Raw genomic sequence first — 21,944 nt, forward strand, 5'->3', positions numbered from 1 at the left:
GGAACAAAAGAAAAATACCCAGAAACACTTTAAACACTCACACTCTTCTTGGTCATTTCACTGCTTTGCACTCTATTGTTTCACCAAAACAATTCTAGAAAAAAAATCTGAAACAATATATACATCATTTGCATCAAAAAGGTTAAACAGAAAACTCAACATTGTAAACTAAGATGATAATAAATTGGAAAACTTGCCAGGTAAAGTCTAAAAGAAATGAAGAGGCATGGAGTTTATTATTGGCTCTTAATTAAGACTACAAAATACAAAATAGTAGCAAACACTTCAGGGTGACTATTTTAAACTGACTACATCTAAGCAATTAGCTTTTCAAGAAGTTTGTAATAATATAAACATATAGATGAGTACCTTTATAGACCGTTAGGCCAATTCTCCATCCTGCCACCCACAAGTTAGTATCAAGATAGATGAATCACTGGTGCAAATCCATGCTCTGCAATACAGTGCCATAGATGTTGCAAAAGCTTGTTCTTGCTCCTAAGCTCCTGTGCTGATTTCGTGGCCTCTTTTTTCCACCCATTTCCTCTCTGTTAGCTGTCTTGTTCCCTGTTCCCATACCTTAAGCCTCTACCTTCCCCCATCAGCTCACATTCCTTTCTCTCCTCCCAGCCAACTCCTGTCTATTCTCACCTGCTTTTAACTGTATGCCAAATCTTCCTTACCTTGCCCTCTGCTTCCTCCATTTGCTAATGTTGCCCCTATTTCCAAGTCCTTTGTTCTTTTTCTCAGCATTCTCAACTGGTCACCTTCCAGCTGGGTACCTTTGTCCTCCCACATGCAGCTAGACCACCCCAGCAGGAAGCAAAACCTCAGGTTTCCCCCTCAGAGAAACAAAACCACAGGCCCCAAGTAGTCGGAGGAAATCATTGTGGATAAATTTCTGCAGCTGAGGACAAAGCATGTGTCTCTGCTCAGCATATCAGAAGCATCAGAGAAAAATCAAAGACCAAATCATTAGTAAATACTAACGGCAGCCTTGACAACTCTTTGCACTGCACGAGTAAATCACACTATCATTCTCAGCTGTAAAAATTTGGCCAGGTTACCAGCAACTGAAAATGCAGTGTCTTGCATGAAGTATCAAATAAATGACCCTACCAACAGTGACTTACATATGGCCCTTAAAAGTAAGTGGTTTCACCTGGAAAGAAATGTGTTTAATTGCTAAATTGCATTCTCAGACAAGGTAGTTCAGAGACTTTATATCAGGCTGAAGATTTGCTTCATAACCTTCATGCACTCAAGTAACCAATTTCTACTTAAACATTCCCCATATCTTCCATGGTCACCTGCCCTCAATTTCTGTATTTCCTTACAGTACACAGGCATCATATGTAGTGCTTCTTAAGGCACTTGTTTTATCTTCTTTTAAGAAAACACAACTTTCCCACAATTAATTGTGGTTTCTTGCATCTAAGACTGCAGATACCCTAGTGCTTGGACCAATAGCTCCCTGTTTCTCGTTAGTGTCTATTTCAGATATAATGGTTCTGAGAAGTACTGCAGTAACTCGGGTTTTGCATTTTTTAATGCTACTTTTATATTTGCATTAGAAATAGCTGAAGAGTAATTCCATCTATCTTGCAGGTTTACTGTAGTTAATTTGGCACTGTCTTCAAAATTTTCTGTCAACCAATGCTCTAATATATTACACCTCCCAGAGATAAGCTTCAGGTCAACTATACCACACTGATTTGAATAGTACATAATGCATTTTTTATTGATCCACAAATGCATACCTCTCAGTTAGAGACTAACCAAGATAGAAGGTGGGTTTATTTGAGCACAGCCCCAGAATATAGAAGATAGACTCTTGCATACAACCTTACTGTACGTTTTGTCTGTTGTTGTGATTAAGAACCGTGCATATTCTGATTAAGAACTTTCATTTTTAAGACACTTCAACACATGCCCTTCAGCACTCATTCAGGATATGATTATATGTGGGGTTTTGCTGTTGGTGGTGGGTATTTTTTTTTACATTGTAGCCATAAAATCATTCAGAATCCTCTAAATTTCTCTAAAAACCTTTTTTTTTTTTTAAGGTACACTATATTATGTGTTTTGTATTATGTTGTCAATAAAGAAAATGGAATGACGGGAACAGGGAATTCTAACACTCCTTTTTAAAAACAACTTTTCCTACTAAATACTATGTGTAAAACAACAATGTTACTTGGAGACTAAAATAAAAAAAACACCTCTAAGGAATCCTCTCAGGCAAAAATCTTTAAGGGAAGCAGTTTTTTAATTTTTTTGCTTCAGTTTTTTCCTGCAGCAAGTTCTGTTGCATTCAAAGGAATGCATAAGGGTTTTTTCCTGTCAAAAGTGACGTTTATAAACTTGTATTCTGCCAAGGAAGAAATCCGCAATTTTAACATAGTTAAAGCTATTTAGATAGCGTTACAAAAATATTATACACACAGTTCAGAGAAAGAGCAGCAAAGACCTGAACCATGCTCTTACTTTACTTCAGTAAAAGTTATTACGAGCAGACTTATGCTTGAAACACAAAACCCAGGATTTTATTCCACTGTTGCTATTTTCTGTCATTACTGTATAGCTAAAACAACAAAACATAACTGAAGCATTCAGGAGTCAGAACATGCAGCATTTAAGACAAATTTTGCACACACTACTATTGTTGAATGGATTAAAGACAGTAAACTTATTAAAAGCAGATCAAACGTTTACAACACCTTGTTCCCATCTGTTTATCTGCAGCGAGCTTTTTCCTTCTTTTGCCCTGCCCCTGAAGCTACTTTACAGCCCGGAGACCAAGCCGAAGTGCTTCTGACAACACAAAAAGCCTGAGAGAGACATCAGAAAGCTGCTCACCCCAAAAAATAACGCATTTCCTATGGGTTGTGTCTTTCCATCACGTATTCCTGAAACTAAAGAGCAACAGCAATAGGGGAACAAGCTGAGCCTGTGAGTTCCCTACTAACTCGCTAGCTCGATACGCCTGGTTTCAGGGACAGCTATTCTCCTGCCTGCTGCTCTTGCACCTTCTCTTTTTTTAATGATATTACCTCTGACACCGTAGTATGTCTATGCTCAAAAGCTGCGTGGACATCACCACGCAGCAATCAGGCTACACTCGCAATCTGTTGTTCTCATTTTCCCTTTGTCGGCAAAATCGATTGCAGACTCCAACAACAACTACTGGAAAATTCCTGACGATGTTAGCAGTGATTTTGGATGGTGCTCCAGAGTTACGCTACACAAAGACCAAGCAACTGCACTGTCACTGCTATTGTTCAGGACACTTGCACCAATGTTGCCTAAAAAAAAAAATTACTTTGTTATATTATGAACTGTGCTAACATGAATTGAAATCTAAATCATATTGCAAAATGCTACCTTAGGCCCCGGTAAGTGCTGTGCTGTGCAGCGTTTGACAGGTCAGCAAATAAGATTGTTAATGATTTTTTTCACTAGCACATCTCCTTTAAACCACATGGAGATTAATCTGAAGGGGCCTGACAGTAGATACACTTGACTCATACAGTGCAAAGGATCCACTCCTTGCAGTGCAAAACGCTACGCATAAATACTTGATCTTATTTTGTCAAGTGAAAAGCAGAAAACGTTCATATACTAACACCCATCCTGAGAAGAGGATTAATTTTATCAAAAGCTAACATAACATGAAAAATGCGTGTCCGTATAGCGCATGTTTCTGAGCAAGCAAGCACACAGTCAGTTATGGTGGATTTCATGACATTTAAAAGCGTTTTTTTGGAGCATGATATAGATCTTTCCTTCTATTCCTGTATTGCTGCGCACACTTAAAGCTCTGGATTAAACAGAATTCCTGCAGTTCTCATGAGTTACGATGATCCACAGTATTCAGTGGCAGATTGAAACCTAGAAGACTCCTCTTCTGGGTTAATTGTCACTGAAGCTCACACCACTCTTACATACTCAACTCTTACATCACCAAGTTAATTTTCATACTTAGTGGCTTACTTTTAGCATATTTACTATTTTTATCAAAAAAAAAAAAAAAGAAATCCTCCTCTTCTCATGTTCACGAATAAGTTAAAATCATGATACTCCTTAAGAGAACTTAGAAAACCTGTTTTTCCACCAAATTACCCTCAAAGAAATTCCTACATCTTGGGCTTCCTCAGTTTCTGGAATGATATGCCAGATATCGGAAAGGCAACAGACAGTATTTATTCTCTGCCCCTGTACTTTATCTCACTAGCAACAAAGCTTATATGAGGACTACCTTTTAAATAGACCAGGTCCCTCTACTGCAGAAGTTGTTCAACACTGTGGAAGTCTTGTGGAGCATCATCTTCCAAAACGTCTGTCTCCTCAGAAGTAAATTTAAAACCTTAAACACCAGGAATTACCTGACGTTAATAATATTATTATAGTGTAGTGTATATTATAATGTGTAATGTATTTCTAATGCACTTTATAATATATATTATAAATTATAAATTATTTATAATGCATATTATAATATAATGAGGATTAGAGACTGCATCATCCTCACGAACATTTGCAGCAGCTTAACATCAAAAAGCGGTTTAACGGTCCACATTGAAAACTACACAGCCTTAGATTTCGCCATCTAATTTATATCGAGACACTTCTTGAGCCTCAGAGGTCATTACTTCTTGCCTTACAGAAGCGTACATCTCTGACTCAACAAATTTCATCAGGCACAGGGGATGAACTTTTCAGCTTCCTCAGTAAGCCAATACATATGCTTTCGTGCTCAGATACAGACTGTATCAGTTCCATAAATAAATACCACAATAAGCTCCTCTGCTGTTGGTTTTAAGACAACTCCCTAAGCCACTTAGCCATTGCTTTTACAAAGTTTTCCACTGTACGGATAGCAAGAGTCTGGCTTGCAAAAAGGAAGAAGAAAAGAAAGAAAGAAAAAAAAAAGCTTATAGGATGGGTCACGTACCAAGCACTTCAAAACCTTTAGAAATCACATATACCAATGAATCGTATATACTGAAATGCATGCAACACTAAACTATGTGCCTAAATGTGGATTGTCTCAGCTACATTTTATTGCATATCATGGTGCAGAAGCTGCTTGTTTCACAGGCGCAAGCTATAGTTTTTGAGCGCAAAGGCAGACGCGCTCAAAAAGCTGTGGCAGAAACTAGCTGAAAATCAGAGAAAATACAGAAAGTTTTATCAATTAGATAGGGACTCAAAAACAGAAACAGAATTTCTGTGTGTCAGAGCGGAAACTCTGAAATGTGACAACAGACTGGAAATGGCACTCACTTTTCTCTTTCGCATGTATGCCCATAGTCTTTCTCGCTTACTAACTTAAATGCAGCACTCGCTCACCCTTCCCTACACACACAGGTGATATTTCCTACGGAGAGGAAGCAGTTTGACAGTGAACTAAAACAGAACTAATGGCATGGAAAACACAGTAACTCCAGTTTCCTGGGTTGGGTTAACTTGAACTAGAAAGACGACGTAATGTGCTTAAAAATTTCTGTTACAGGCAGGGAAATTTTAACTGCCGCTTACTGTTTGGATTCTCAGAGAGGAGGCTTTTTTCTGGACTGCTTTGCTGACACCTAGTGATCTTCAGCTCAAACAGCTTCAGTCGCACCAGGACTCTAGAAAAGAAAGGTGGCAACCGCGCGGCTGTTCTTTTCCCTCTGTTTGAGGTAAAATATTTACAAATGGCCATGTTCCTGATTCAGCAGAGTCCTGAATCATGTGTCAACTCACAGAAAACTAGCCTGTGGGTAATGTAAAACCTGATGACAGGTAAAAAGTGAAAAGCTGGAAAAGAGGAGCTAGGAGCACATTGAAAAGAAGTAATGGTCAGTCTTTCCCTCCCACCTTAAATACCTTTTAGAAGGATAACAGAACTCAAATAAATCTGCCACTAGCTGTGACTTGCATCTTTTCCTTTTTGCATCTCACATACTTAAGTGGGGTATCTCGGTGGTCAGAACTTCCAGTTAACAGCTTCTTTGCTGTTTGCTTTTAATGTAAACTATAAACTAAAAGCAATCTAATCCTACCCTTACAACAGCATAAATACAACATTTTATCCTTGGCTCGGCTTGGGGGAATGCCAATTTTGCATGAGCTTCTCTGCTGCAGTGAACTGACTTAATATTGCCTAGGAAACGGGCGTCAGGTAGACACCACGGCATTTTCTCACGGCAAGGAATTCCGCAACTGGAGATGGACACACAAACAAACATTTTCAAAAATTCACCCTCCTGCCTTAAGTAGAAAATGAAGAACTGAATCTAAGTGCTGACTATCTGTGATAATGGTGGTAAGTAAGATACCATTTCACTTTTCTGGTTCCTAGAAGCCATGATCGTTAGTCTTTTATAAGAAGTGGGAGGATATACGTCTATTGCTACTAACTGTCAAGTGAGTCAGTCTCTTAAGAGCTGCTGGTCAGGAATTTTTAGGTATCCCTAAAAGTACTTACTACTCATCTGCCTGCAATCCGTATTTTAATAAACTAGGGTTTTTAGGGTAAATTTAGGGTAATTATACATAACCTCACTGATTTAAAATAAGGCACGAGAACAAACACAAAGTCCTTCTTTGTTTCATAAATACCATGCTAAGAATTGTGTAGGCTGTGTAGGAGAAATGTACAAAACAGTAGTGAATAAAAAATTCTATTAGTTAAAGAAATTAGCTAGAGCCTATGGAGTGTCCTGTTCTTTTAGCATTGACAACAGTAGTTACACTTCTCTTTGACAGAGCTTAGGATGTCCACAATGGGACCAAAACAGTCACTGCTACCTTCTTTCCACATCAACTGGATACCTTGGCGTAGGTACTTCATCCATGCAGAACTGAATCCTGCACTTAAATGAGAAGTTCTTCACTTTATATCTTTCTCCAAGGGACAATAATCAAATCAAATATTTCTAGCTAGAGAAGGGAGTTCACTTAAATTTCAGGGATGATTATCTTAAGTCTCACATTCTGGCTGCTGAAACTCTGAGACTAAAAAGTAGATCATATACAAAGCACTTGAAATTACGTCTACAACTGGTATTTTATGCATGTAAACTTGCCAGTTATCACTGGAAGATAAAACTGTTCCATTGAAATAGCAGCTTTTCATGGAATTTTGCCCTGCAACTATTTAGGAATAACGTATTTGAGCGCTCAGAGTCAGATCTTTATCAAAGTTTCAATGTTTTAACAGCTTTTTGAAAGTTGCAATTAATTGTCTACAATTGTAATGGTCACTGATTGCTTAAATACATTTAATTGTGATTTATTAAACTTTTTGACTAATAGGTCAGCCATCACTACTTGGTATTTTACACCTTTACTTATAATAACTTTTGGACTCAACCTCCATTACACAATTCATTACCTTTAACATTTTTACGTCAGTGATTTTTGCGTTGCTAAATTCCAAAGAACATCTTCTCTATCATCAAAAGCCAATTTCAAAATCAAAAGTTTTTCCTTTTAGTTAAAGGAAGTGTGCCTTTACTTAGAAATTTGGAACGGAAAATATGTTTTCCTGAACACGTTTTACATCTTAATATTTTAAATTCAATAGGATATTTTCTATTTAAGGGAGTAGCACATGATTTTCTGTAATTAAAAAAAATGCAAAGAATTTCTGTGCTTTTTATTGTGCATAAAATAGCACATTCATTCTTAGTACTTTTCCTGTACTAAACATACCTCCCTTTAATAGTTTTTTCTTGCAGTATAAACTTGCGAACAAGTGAGTATATGACTACAGAGACAGGTTTCTTTAGTTTCTCTTAAAGCACATTCATTCAGGTTCATATTAATGTAACGTTCTATGTAAGTTTAAAAATATATAACTTAATATCATCTTATTACTGTATCTGTTTAGTATTGGTTGATCTGAAGACTGAAGTATCAAACACAGACACAGAAGTATCAAATCTGATGAACTAAGCTGTGTTTGTATTGTAACTGATGAATCCAGAACTGTTAGTCACTTCTACTTGAAAGCAAAAATGGTTTTTGTTGCTGTCCTGCTGCTACAGCTTGCCTTATAGAACACATAAGGTGCAATACAGTAACGTGGACCAGAATCTGAAATTGTCTAATAATAAAGACATTTACACTATTTCTATGTTTTGTAAATACTAACCATCTAATCCTTGGAACTTATCTGATTTCAATATTCCCAGGGCACAGATGCTAGAAAAAGAAACAAAAATACTGCGATTAAATTCAGTGGGAACAGCATCCAAAACTCAGACGCTCCCAGCTCCTCAATATCAGCTGTTAAATCATGCCACTTCCTTCCTAGCCGTAGATGTTATAAATCTACCACGCAATCAAGCCATCAAGACCATTCAGAATGACAAGAGGATTCTCAAAGATTTGATACAATAATTTAAAATACATGTCTATCTAATAGTCAGCACTTGAATACACATTGCCAGTATCACTTACTATTTCGTAATAAAACATATGGATGACATTGGAGACAAAATAATGTATCTGAATTTTATACCAAAGTTTGACAAATTTGCTCAGTATTTGCCATTAGAACACTGTGAGCAGCACTGCTCTAACTGACTGAGGAGTCAGGCACATCACTTCTTCAAACAGGTGTAATATTCCTTATTCATTTGAACAAATGCTTCTGGTAAAAGCACAACAGTAAAAAATAAAACAAAAACAAAAAAATAAGAATAATTAGTTAGCTTACCCTGTTGTATTTAAAATATATGCTCAGTCCTCCTTGCTAGGCACGCAGAGCGAGGAACCCATTTGTGCCAAGCCTTGTAGAAGAAATTCAACATAACTAACAACCATGGTTACAGGTAACAAGCCCATAGGGCATTTTACCTAAAACAAATTAGTTCAACAAATAGAATGCACAATAAAATCCACTTCTAGATTTATGTCAGTCTTATGGGGTGATTTTGTCCCCCCTTCTCTATTTTCTCACTTGCCTCTCCATCTCCTTCTTCCCCATTTGCTTTTTTCTTCTCGCTGATAGGAACTCATTTAAGGCATAGTGCAAAAAGGCGTGCCTGTTCATCAAGTGCTACTCTGAGAACATCTCTTGCTGTACTAACACAACCCTACAAGACTGTAAACACCAAACACCTGACTGAGATTTCCAAGGCCTGCTTTTCCCTCTGGCCACTGTTAGCATTAAAAAGACAAGAAACCACTGCTTATCCAGTCCAAACAACACTTGGAGCATTTTTTTTTTTTTAATTTTGCTAAGATATAAAAGGTGGGAGGAGGCATTCAAACCCGCACAACCACAAACCTCAACTCAGAATTAGGTTCTTCACTCAGTATATAGGGAGCAAGCATAATTTCTGTAGTGCTGACATAACACAGTATAACCCTAGAGTCAATTGATCAAATTTTGAAATTCAAAGATGAGTCTGTATTTTTCTTTATATTAATTTCATTTCCATTATGTTGTGTCATACATTTAGGAAAGACAGGCCAGGAAGGCGAGGTGGTGGAGTTGCCCTTTATGGGAGGGAGCAACTAGAATGCGTGGAGCTCTGCCTCGGGGTGGATGAAGAGCAAGTTGAGAGCCTAAGCGTAAAGATTCAAGGGCAGGCTAACAGGGGCGACACGGTTCTGGGGGTTTACTACAGGCCACCTGACCAGGAGGAAGTCATCGATGAGGCCTTCTACCGACAGCTGGAAGTAGCCTCACGATCACAGGCCCTGGTTCTCATGGGAGACTTCAACCACCCTGACATCTGCTGGGAAGACAGCACAGCTAGGCACAAACAGTCCAGGAGGTTCCTGCAGAGGACTGATGATAATTTCTTGACCCAGGTGGTGGAGACGCCAACGAGGAGAGGTGCGCTGCTAGACCTTGTACTAACAAACAAAGAAGGTCTAGTTGGAGATGGGAAGGTTGGGGGCAGCCTTGCCTGCAGTGACCATGAGATGGTGGAGTTCAGGATCCTACGAGGAAGGAGCAGGGCAGTGAGTAGGATTGCAACGCTGGACTTCAGGAGAGCTAACTTTGGCCTCTTCAGGGACCTGCTTGGAGGAATCTCATGGGGTAGGGCCCTCGAAGGAAGAGTGGTCCAAGAAAGCTGGTTAATATTCAAGCATCACCTCCTCCAGGCTTAAGATGGGTGCATCCCCCTGAGTAAGAAATCCAGCAAAGCGGGCAGGAGACCTGCATGGATGAGCAAGGAACTCCTGGCAAAACTCCCACAGAAGAAGGAACTCTACAGAATGTGGAAACGGGGACAGGCCACTTGGGAGGAATACAGGGCCGTTGTCAGAGTGTGCAGGGATGTGACAAGGAAGGCTAAGGCCCGTTTGGAAGTAAATCTGGCAAGAGATGTCAAGGACAACAAGAAGGGCTTCTTCAGATGCATCAGTAGCAAAAGGAAGACAGAGTAGGGAAAATGTGGGCCCGCTGCTGAATGGGGCGGGTGCCCTGGTGACAAAGGATCTAGAGAAGGCAGAGTTCTTGAATGCCGCCTTTGCTTCAGCCTTCACTGCTAAGGCCAGTCCTCAGGAATTCCAGACGCTGGGGACAAGAGAGGAAGGCTGGAGAAAGGAAGACTCTGCCTCGGGCGAGGAGGATCGGGTTAGAGATCTTTTGTCCAAACTTGACATCCACAAATCCATGGGCCCCGATGGGATGCGCTCACAAGTGCTGAGGGAGCTGGCGGATGTTATGGCTAGGCCACTCTCCATCATCTTGGCAAGGTCCTGGAGATCAGGAGAGGTGCCTGAGGACTGGAAGAAAGCCAATGTCACGCCAGTCTTCCAAAAGGGCAAGGAGGAGGAGCCAGGAAACTCCAGGCCTGCCAGCCTCCCCTCCATCCCTGCAAAGGTGATGGAACAGCTCCTCCTGGAGGTCATCGCTAAGCACGTGGAGGACAAGAAGGTGATCAGGAGTAGTCAGCATGGATTCACCAAAGGGAAATCATGCTTGACCAACCTGAGAGTTGACTGGCTGGGTAGGTGAGGGCAGAGCAGGGGATGTTGTCTACCTGGACTTCCGCAAGGCTTTGGACACTCTCTCCCATCACATCCTCCTAGGTAAACTCAGGAAGCGTGGGTTGGATGAGTGGACGGTGAGGTGGATGGAGAACTGGCTGGATGGCCGAGCTCAGAGGGTTGTGGTCAGTGGCACAGAGTCGAGTTGGAGGCCTGTAGCTAGTGGTGTCCCCCAGGGGTCAGTCCTGGGTCCAGTCTTGTTCAACGTATTCCTCAATGACCTGGAGGAAGGGACAGAGTGCACCCTCAGCAGGTTTGCTGATGATACTACACTGGGGGGAGTGGCTGATACCCCAGAGGGCTGTGCTGCCATTCCGAGGGACCTGGACAGGCTGGAGAGGTGGGCGGAGAGGAACCTCCTGAAGTTCAACAAAGGCAAGTGCAGGGTCCTGCCCCTAGGCAGGAAGAACCCCAGGCACCAGGACAGGCTGGGGGTTGACCTGCTGGAAAGCAGCTCTGCCGAGAAGGGCCCGGGAGTGCTGGCGGACAACAAGTGAAGCATGAGCCAGCAGTGTGCCCTTGTGGCCAAGAAGGCCAAGGGGATCCTGGGGTGCATGAGGCAGAGTGTTGCCAGCAGGTGGAGGGAGGTGATCCTGCCCCTCTCCCCAGCCCTGGGGAGGCCTCACCTCGAATACTGTGTCCAGTTCTGGGCTCCCCAGTACAAGAGAGACATGGCCCTACTGGAGAGAGTCCAGCGGAGGGCTACAAAGATGATTAGAGGGCTGGAGCACCTCTCCTAGGAAGAAAGGCTGCGAGAGCTGGGCCTGTTCAGCCTGGAGAAGAGAAGACTGAGAGGCAATCTCATCAATGTGTACAAGTATCTGAAGAGGGGGTGTCGAGAGGATGAGGCCAGTCTCTTCTCCGTGGTGCCCAGCAACAGGACAAGAGGCAACAGGCAGAAACTGAACCACAGGGAGTTCCATCTGAACCTGAGGAAAAACTTCTTTCCTGTGAGGGTGACAGAGCACTGGAACAGGTTGCCCAGAGAGGTGGTGGAGTCTCCTTCCCTGGAGATATTCAAAACCCATCTGGATGTGATCCTGGGCAATATGCTCTAGAGGACCCTGCTTGAGCAGGGGGGTTGGACTAGATGATCTCCAGAGGTCCTTTCTTACCTCAACCATTCTGTGATTCTGTGATCCTTCTATTGTGAAATTTCTCCTATTATGCATATAAACATGTCTTAATTGGCTTCTCACTTTATCCAAATAGCAAACATACCAGTGAAATTCACACATATTCCCTTGAAGACTTGAGACCACTTCCTTTGGAAAAAACAAGAATAATTTTATTTGTCCTTAGGAAGTAAGGACTACTATGCAGATTTTTTAGACTGAAGTGGAAAAAAGAAAATACCTTTCAAGTACTAAGTGATTTTTTATTCTTTCTAAAATTGCTTCTTTGTTGACTTGCTTTTCTCCGCAATGATAAAATACCTTCTAAATGCCTAAAATAAAAACTCAGCATGTCATTTTGTATTCTAAGATATTCATTTTTCAAGCTTTATTTTTCCACAATGTAGTGTCATAAATAAATCCAAATCAAGTTATTCTGGGGGTGAAATTAAGTAAAAGTTTTTCTTTGAAGGCACAACTTTAGCTGCAATGGGTTATTTTATCTTACACACGATTTATGCAAAGCATATCAGTTGCAACAATACTGATACATATGAGTTAAGTTAATGTAAAGGAATTGCTTTTTTTTGTAAAAGATGACTCAGAAAAGAGAGATGTGTTAAACACATTTTTATTTCATAAAACATTTCTAGATATGCTTTGCACACACGCTCTGTCATAATTGTGTATAGTGCTACAGGGCTTCATCATTAGTCAGCATTTACTTTCCAAGTATATGTTGATTACATTAGCAATGAAGCTGTAAGATAAGCTGAACCACTTACAGGTGCACTTCCCAAACTGAGCTGGTATTTCCGCGCTGGAATCATGGTTCATTCAGAGAAAGCAAGGTAGCTATGAACTATTTCAACCTGAATGTAGGAGGGCATAACTATGATATATGACATAGTAAGGTCAGCTAACATGAAAAGATGCTTTTCTCAAAAAAAATGACAACTTTTTTGTTCAAGTTATAGAAACTTTGGGGGTCTTTGGGTGAGAGGCTATATATACTGGCTGCAACACTTGTGGTGATTTAACATAGAAAACATAGAAGCTACAAAGTAACTGTCAAATATTTGCAGCTAATTTATGTAAAAGCAGTATGTAACCTGTTACACTGCCTGCTGTTACATCATGTTGAGCTCTTTTCACAGAAGGTTACAGTTTTATAACTCTACTTTTCTGTGTAAATGTTCTTGTTCTAAGACGGCACCTCTAAAAACAAAAACACAACTAAATTCTTACAACAGCAATCAACTATCCGTTGTTTTTCTACGTCTTTGCAGGATATATAGCACCTTTTGGCAGTAAAACTGAAATGTGTGCTTCAGTTCTCAGCAAATTATTATAATACTTAGTACGCTGCTTCCCTCCTGCTGAGGAACACTGTAGGAACAACAACTCTAATCTGAAATCAAAATTTGACCTTCACATAAGCTTTAAACTGTATGTAAAAGACAGAAGAGTTCATGGATCATGTTGCTCTTTTAATGCTCAAAAAAGAAAGGAGGGGAAAGCATTCTAACTACTATTTTTTTCCTCCTCCTCCCTTTAGTATCTATTGTCCAGACTATGATCTGAAAAAGGAAAAATACTGCCAATTTGTTTCCTAAATATAGTATTTCTATCCCTCTCATCCTTCTCCAGATCTCCTACTAGCTCCTTCAAAGTCCTTACCTGTTTCCCCTTTCCCATTCCCCAGCCGAGTCCCATTCACATTAACAGAAGTTATACATGCATTGTTACGAGAAGCAGTGGATAATGGTACTTGTGTATTTATTCCAGGTCAAACCCTAGTGCCTGTGTTCAATTTTTAGTCAAACTATCTCAAATATTCAGTAACCATAATTTACAATAATTCCAGCAATTTAACAACAAGTGGCATAAATTAGTTAAAACATATTGTTCTTCACTCTCTTTCTTCTGCCAGTTTTCCCAATGCTTGCTCGATATTTTTTCTTGTTTTGGATATTTATTTAGTTATTGGGCACTTAATATTAAAATTGGCTACTTAATATTAAACATGATACTTAATATTAAAAGCTCTTAATATGAAACAATACTTACTATTAGAATATTTATATAAAGATATCAGTAAGATATTAAGATACTTAAAATTGAAAAAGGTACTTAATATTAAATATAATATTAAGTATTTAATATTAAATATTAATATTAAAACTTAAAAATTGAAATTTAAGAGTAAATATGCGAGAAAATACTAAGAAATTTCTATTTTATCTATGTGCAGACTTCACAGGCAAATTAAGACTGGCAACTTGCACTCACTGTTTAGCTTTGGAGCCCAGATTTTCATTTTCCTTTTTCACTCTGTCTGTATTAATACATGCATGTATATATATAAGTATATATACATACACACACACTATTATTTACTCTGTAGATTCTAACTGTAAATTATTGCAAGGCTAAATGTATCAAAAAAGATAACATATTGATTGAGAAAGTTTGAGGAAAAGATGCGTATTACAGAATTTAAAGATGCCAGAAGCGCCAGTAAAAGAAGGTAAATCTTGTGATGTGTAGACTTGAAAGGACTGTCTTTTTTTTTAACTATTTGTTAATAGACCTTTAATTTTACACCATCTCATATGTTCCCTCTGCATCCAACTCCGTTTGCAGCGTTGGTTTCCTAAGTCATATGTTCTTAGGTCATATGCCTCCAGATGCTTCTACATAGATATCATGCAGATACAACGGAAACATGATGGCTAATAACAAAAGAGTTGTATACAAGAGCTAGTCAGGCCCCATTTCAGGATTTGTTAGGAAGTCACTTTTTATGTCCAGGTACAGCTAATTAGATCAGGATAACTATCCAAGTAAGGAAGGTGAAGCAAGAAAGCAATGATGGAAAAAACACACAGTAAGGGAGAGAAAAGTTGAACTTCCTGCAGTATTGATTTCATTATCAAAAAGGATTGAATGAAGGATAGTTGAGAATGAGAAATTCTTTCTGTATAAACTATTTACTACATAGAATGTACCAATGTACTTTTGATAAAAACAAATATTTCATTTTCAATGATGACAATTATAGTTACAATTAAAGATAGAATTTTACTGCATTTTATGATAAAAACTTGTTTTTTTCTTTTTCATTATAATCACTGAAATGAGGAACAAATTGCAACACTGAGAATAAAAATCATCAATGTGAGTGCATTATAAGCTAAAAGGTAGGGATATAGGCACAGAGTTCAAAACAAATATTTCTGAGAAGCTCAGAAGTAAGACAAGCCATTCCTAGGTAGTATAGCCTAAACAGACAGCATAATGTACATAGCTGCATAATCTTCAAAATGGATACTATTAAGTTGCTTATTTTAAAATATTTGTAAAATATATGAAGATTTTTAAGTGATTCAAATGCAGTAGTAATATTCCACCTTATTCCAGAAGTTATTTTACCATTAATTCTGAGATAATTTTGCATAACATCTACTTTTCAGTGTTCTCCAAAATGCACAGATTTATCATGCTAAACTTCAAAAAGAAAAGAGGGGAGTATCTTCTGTATTCCTGCATTTTTCCAGAACCTCAGATCTCTAGTGCTGCACGCTTAGTATCAGCCCCAAAAATGGTGTCTGCAAATGGTGATGAACTGTGTAACTGGTTCACAACGGGTGCCAATACCACAGCCAAAAGAGGAGGTGTATCCAGCTTTGTAATATATCAGGCCTTGTAATTTTGCTGGCATTTGTATCCATAGCACCATTTCATTCCCAGCTCCCTGGCTTCTTCTACGAAGACAACGAGCTAGAAGGAACAAGGTTCAGGCTCTCACCTGTTTGGAGCCACATGTCTGGGAGCAGCAAGGGCAGGCTGCCCCGAGAGAAGAACCCAGAGCCACACACCAGAAACCCAGCCAGAAAGGTGAGACAGCAAGTCAGGGTCCAGTTTGGTGAGGATGATCGGGGTCTGCCACAAACCAGTGATCACCAGGCAAGTCCACAGTGATTAAGCAGGTCTAAGGTCAAGGCAGAAAGTCAGGTTGATGGGCCAGGTACGGATCTGTGAGGTACGTGGCCAAGCACAGGCATGGCTGCAATACAGCTGTAGTCTAGCTCAGGTGCAGAGCAAGGCCAAGAGCCTCAGCTTAAAAGCAGCTCTCAGGAAAGGAGAGGTAGCCCTCACCGGGGCTCCCTGTGGCTCTTTCTCCAAGCCTCCAGCTGCATCAAGGTATCCCTGAGCGCAGGCAGCCAAACCCCTGGGCAAGCAGGGATATGCACTCAGGGCCATGACACGACTTTGCATTTCATCAAAATCTTCCCATGCCATAGGAGATCATTCCTGCTGATGATTTTGCTGGCACCTAAACAGCCAACGCCAAAGCTTTTAAAAGACTAGAAAAGGAGCTAACAGAATATAAATGATAGGGACTGCTAGCATTAACCACACCAGTGAGCTAACAATCTTTGACATAACCAGCATCAACAACATGTAAATTTATTTGGGGCATTTCTCCTCTTCCCACTACCCTCATAGAAAACTACTCCATGAAAAAAAAAAAAAAAAGTGCACAAAGCTCACTCACTGAGAATTACCTTGGGGTTTGACATCTCCATTGAGTCTACAGTATTAAATGGTAAAATAAATCCACTGTTTGAGAAAGTGGTATTTGAAATGCACATGACTTGAAAATTCCCTGTGTGAGTGACTTGCATAAGAACTAAATTTGTGCTTTTTCTTCAGCGAGGAAGCCATTTGTCCCTTTGCGAAACATAAGGTCACAGCAACTTAGAAATCTGCTGAGCATTTGGAGTGCATTCTGGAAGCCCATGCATGGTGCCCCAAGGTCCAGTAAAGGGTAACTGAACTCTCACATCTTAAATGTATTTATTGCAATGTCCAAATTAAAAAAAAAATAAGATTTTCACATGCTTTGTTTGCTTCACTGCAACTTACTTTAAATATATATATATTTTTTCAAGATGGAAAGACCTGTACAGCTAAGATTTCAAATGGAATCAGTGTTCCACCTAAGTTTCATAACTGGTTTGACTTTGGATATGAACACTAAAATCTCAATTCCTACTAAAATACAAATACAATTATACAGTCTTCTAATAAAATTTTTATTTCTCTAAAATATTGTATTTAGGCAAGAGATACATTTAATATGTTTATTTAATAAATAAGCCAATTAATACACACATCAAATTCCAACTATGGATTTGGCATAAAATTGAAAACAGTTTCTCCATTAGGGGATTTATATATGGCTGATGCACCACAAATATTGGTTCTTTTGTAACAATCTCTTCTGCAGCAGTCTCCTGTTAACATGAATAATTAGAGGACCATTAAAATACATCACATACTGGAGTCAGCAACAAGAATACAATGGCTTTTTAATAATTTTTAAAAAGTATGTTTCATATGTGAAGTCAGTAGCATTTAACCAACTAAAGCTGCTAACATTTCTCTCTGAAGATGGATTCCCACATGACAGCTTTCCTATCTAGCTGAGAAGCCTAAAAGGCTGCAGCACATAAGTAAAAGAGGAGAAAGGAAGAAAAGGACAACATATAAAATCACAACATTGCAAAATTAGAGCAGAAACAAAGCTAAAACTGATATCATCAAATTAATAACCTCAGTGAAGACTGACTTAATTCTTCTGGTGTACTAGCACATGAAAAGAAAACAAGCAGTGTAATGGAACAATTTTCTTTCTCCTCACTAAATATAAGTCATGAACTAGATAGCAATGAATTCTAGCAGCTGTCAAATGCTTGATTCCCCATGCTACACAATCCAATTGCCCTTCAAGTGATAAAATAGGTGCAACATTATTCCATTCTCACCTTCTTTATTTAGGCAACAATCAAGCTAGAAACTACCAGCTAGGAGACAATCTTGGATCATCACCATGAGGGATATTTACTAATATGAATGATCAACTCAGGTTAGCTTTCCATAAACAAAAAAATACCCATGCTTTGTATTTAACTGCTTGAGGGTAAGCCCTGGTGCAAACACAACTAACCACAGAAAACTAACAATGGTCAGATCAATTAATCTTGGTTCAAAGTAGAATTAATGTGAAGACTAAATATTTATCATGAAAACAAAGAAAAATGTCAAAGGTAGCGGCTGAACCGATTTACCTAACTGATTATTACTTTAATATTTAGCCTTATAAGCCTATTGTACAGCTTCATTGATAACAATTTATTGAAAAGAGCATAATAAAGAGTCTATGACTTAGAAAACATATTTTTAGAAGTGATCCATCATATAGCTAACTACATATTGATGCTTACATTTAAAAACAGACAAGAACTCTTAGAAATCTTTTTTAACACTATTTGACATCACACAGAAGCGCTACTCCACGCAGGATCCAGTGCTCTGGAGGCTGAAGGGTTCTAAGATCCACAGCAGCAATGTAATTCAGATCTGTTCTAACTGGTTTTTTGTAGATTGGACAAGAATATATATGTGGATCTTTTGAAGCTGAGAAGACAAAAGAGATATAAAAAGCAATGAAACTGGGTTGAACCAACAGGGCCTTAAAAGGCTGCACACAAGGTAAATGTAAAATCTAAGTTACTTCTCTCATAAAAGATCAATTTCAAAAAATTCTGGCAAAACAGGATGCAAGCAGGCTTTGCTTTTGGAGGTGTTTTGCTCTACAAAAGTTTCCAATTTTACATTCAACGTTAGATATTCCTACCCTATTGTACATTCCTATTCAACAACACTTCCTATTGTAAATGCCAAAAAAACACATTAAAAATACTGATTTATGGAAATGCATAATCTATATTGTTGTTCTTCACCTCCTTAGTTTCCTTTCCATTCTCAAAGACTTTCTGCTTCAAAGACCAAAACATCCTCCATCACCTCTCTCCATCTTTTGCTTGCTTCTGTTAGCTCAAGCATAGCCTTGTCCCCAAAATGTACTTATATATACATATATAAATATATATGTATATATACGTATGTAAAAGTGTATGCACACTGCAGAAATACAGTTTAGTATTCTTCCTTAGAACTGTTACATCGGTTTTTGAGGTGGGGGAAAGAGGTTATTCAGATTCAGATTTTGGGGCACAGGTTATAGGCTTTATGCGTATAAACTTTGATTTGACCATCTCCTCATGCTTACTGCAATTTCAAAACAATCTAGGAGCTGCGTTCTGCAAATATTCATGTTTCCGATATTATACACTTTAGGTATGTGAGCAATCATATTCAATGCTTATCTAGCACTTCAAAATACCAATGAAAAAAAACAGACTAACTTCATTTTCAGCTCACTTCAGTACCACACACTGCCAATACGCCAACACTACCAATACACCAACATACAAAAGCATGCCTTTTTTGTTTCCAGTGTTATGTTAATATCATCACTGGAGCAGACATTAGTTTTATAATAATGTATGTGCTTGTACAGAGAATTATGACCTCTAATTGTAATTGAAATATACTGCCAATGGAAAACTAAATGCAAGTGTATTTGGCAGATTAGGCAGAGAACAGCTCATCTGTAATAGGTTTTCAAAAGTCATTAACAGCATTAAGACCAAAAGGCAATTACCAATCTAAAAATTAGGGAAAAAACAGCTATTATCAATTACAAAGAGCCTAGCAAAGGAAAGCCTAAAGTTAATTTTAATATGGAAGACTGGGAAGCCTCTCCCATCAAAAAAGAAAGATTCAATATGTATATAAGAATAGCAATAGCCTCATGAAATACCTACACCCTAAACAGACTCATTCAGTTGAACAGAAAGTTGCACTGAATTCAAAATAGGATCTTCAAGTTAGATACTTACTGTTATTCTCTGCATAAATCCTTATAACTGGCATCAACTCGAAGAGTACCTTGGGCTTAGGTTCAACCAGTCTCATGTTTCTTCTGTCCCAACCAGCTCCTTCCAAATACAGCCCGTACACATAGACACCTTCCAAAGGAGGCTTTGTGATGTCATCCCTCATCCACTTAGTGACCTCATTGCACAGCACTACACTGTCGAGAGCCCATCCTTTGTTAGCTCGTGTTATTTCCTGCTCAAAACAGCGAAAAAATCTGGAGGTTACATTTTCAAGTGTGCAGTGTGCAATATTTTCAGGGCATTTATTAGAAACATGCTTATAGTTTATGGTCACAAGTTACCTTCTTAAATACAGAAGTTTTAACTTTCCCTGACGCTCATGTTTTCAGTAGTTTGAGGTCTCTCCAAGTGTCAGGGGGGTACTACAAAAAAGCCTTCCATCCTTTTTCAATCTTGCTATTATATGCAATAGCTTGAGACCACAGCAGTAACCTAACCAGGGAATGACAATTGTAACTGGTTCTTCTGAACGTGAAAATTTCACAGCTTTCATGAGATGGCAAACCATTAACTGCATGTGCTATATTTGAGTAAAACAGTCCCAATGACAAAAGCAAATGCATAATTTGCTGTATACTTTTGGGGGCTACCTTCCTTTTCTTGCAACTATGGTCCTCATTAACTGTGTTCTTAATAGTTAGTGATAGCTCACTCAGCTCTAAAACTACATAGAGACTATCAAAACCCAGATAGCCCTAGGACATGGCAATGTTCTAGAATCAAAACATGTTTCAAATTTAGTCAATAATTACTTGGACAACACTCATTTATCCTGCCCAATAGCTTACTGCCCCACGCTATTATGTCAAGCCACATCTAAGTTTTATCTTGAGTTTGTAAATATTTTTCAAGATTTTTATTTGAAGAGATTGGAATTAATTTGAAAAATGTTTGCCACATACTGCAGCTACTTAGCACCCCATCCTGTAGTTATTTAGCTGCTTTAAATGAGTGAAATGCTTATAAGTCAATTATTACTCTGACTCTTCATCTGTCTCATTTGCATCCTTTCCATAAGCTTGGCTCCAAAAGAAAGCCCAGCTTAGGATTGTTTACTTGAAAGAAATGTCTCATTATATAAATTCAAGGTTCTATGCCTCCAGTTTTAGTAAGCAGTCACCCATTGAAACTTCAGGTTGACATTCAAAGATTACAGTGCTCAGGTCTCAGAGTAAGAGGGGAGATTATTTTGTTCTCTCAAAGTCTCCAGTCCGTTTCCTCCAAAATTTAGCTTCTTGCATGAGCCCCCACTGGATTCCCACCTGAGTATTCTTCCCCAGTTTGACAGAGGTTCCAGACAATTATTGTCTCTATTTTGTGTCCAAGTATGACTGTCAACATAGGTATTTCTGGCTCCTTTTCATGCAAAAAATAGCTCACTTGTTAAATGCAACTACTATGTTGAGTGAGCAATGTAATTATCAAGTCCGCATAGGTACATACATTAATATATAAATTAAGCTTCATACATTGTATGCATTAATAAAGAAAACTCTCTCATACTTCAGGCAGAGAGACTGAATCAGCTACAGAACTGCAGAAGCATAACAGAAGACTATCAGAAGAATAACTGTTCTGGCAAGTCTCCGCTGGGCAAGTGCACAATACAGACCAAAGGGAGGAAAAAAAGGGAAGAGAAATTCAAAGATATAGCATCTATCACTTGGACACCTCAACGGTAACATGATGTGTTATTTCCCCACCCTACCTTAACAGTGTTTTAAGGTAGCTCCTAAGTACTTGGGTCTGGGGTCAAAGTAGGAAATATATTTTCACACACTAGTGATTGATAATTAAAAAGTATATGTGGAGGAAGAACACTGCACTCAAGAAATGTTAAACAGCTATGCAGTCACATATTTTCCCTGCTGATATAATAGAGTCATGTGCATAACAGCAATATATGTTAATTAAAAAGTTTATCTATGAATAAGAAAACAGACACTTTAAATAC

The 21,944-nt window shown here is 38.7% G+C and overlaps 1 protein-coding gene and 1 long non-coding RNA gene across 3 annotated transcripts in view; one reads left to right on the forward strand and one right to left on the reverse strand.

Moving 5' to 3' along the window:
* The first annotated feature begins 6,192 nt into the window (after window positions 1-6,192).
* LOC138065948 (uncharacterized) lies at window positions 6,193-21,912 on the forward strand. The gene is made up of 3 exons (XR_011138969.1): window positions 6,193-6,310; window positions 18,569-18,677; window positions 21,499-21,912. It is a non-coding gene; the product is annotated as an uncharacterized lncRNA (long non-coding RNA).
* DNAH5 (dynein axonemal heavy chain 5) overlaps window positions 17,245-21,944 on the reverse strand; it is a 173,924-nt gene continuing 169,224 nt past the window's right edge. The window contains exons 78-80 of one of the 2 annotated variants that reach the window (XM_068931427.1): window positions 19,931-20,162; window positions 18,410-18,602; window positions 17,251-17,419 (exon numbers count right to left, since the gene is read on the reverse strand). In XM_068931427.1, the coding sequence (XP_068787528.1) occupies window positions 18,451-18,602; window positions 19,931-20,162 (384 nt within the window). In that variant the 3' untranslated portion in view covers window positions 17,251-17,419; window positions 18,410-18,450. Of the gene's footprint in view, window positions 18,603-19,930; window positions 20,163-21,944 lie in introns of both variants that reach the window. The other variant, XM_068931426.1, reaches the window with a different exon arrangement.

Source organism: Struthio camelus, chromosome 2, assembly GCF_040807025.1.
Source record: "Struthio camelus isolate bStrCam1 chromosome 2, bStrCam1.hap1, whole genome shotgun sequence".
NCBI lineage: Eukaryota > Metazoa > Chordata > Aves > Struthioniformes > Struthionidae > Struthio > Struthio camelus.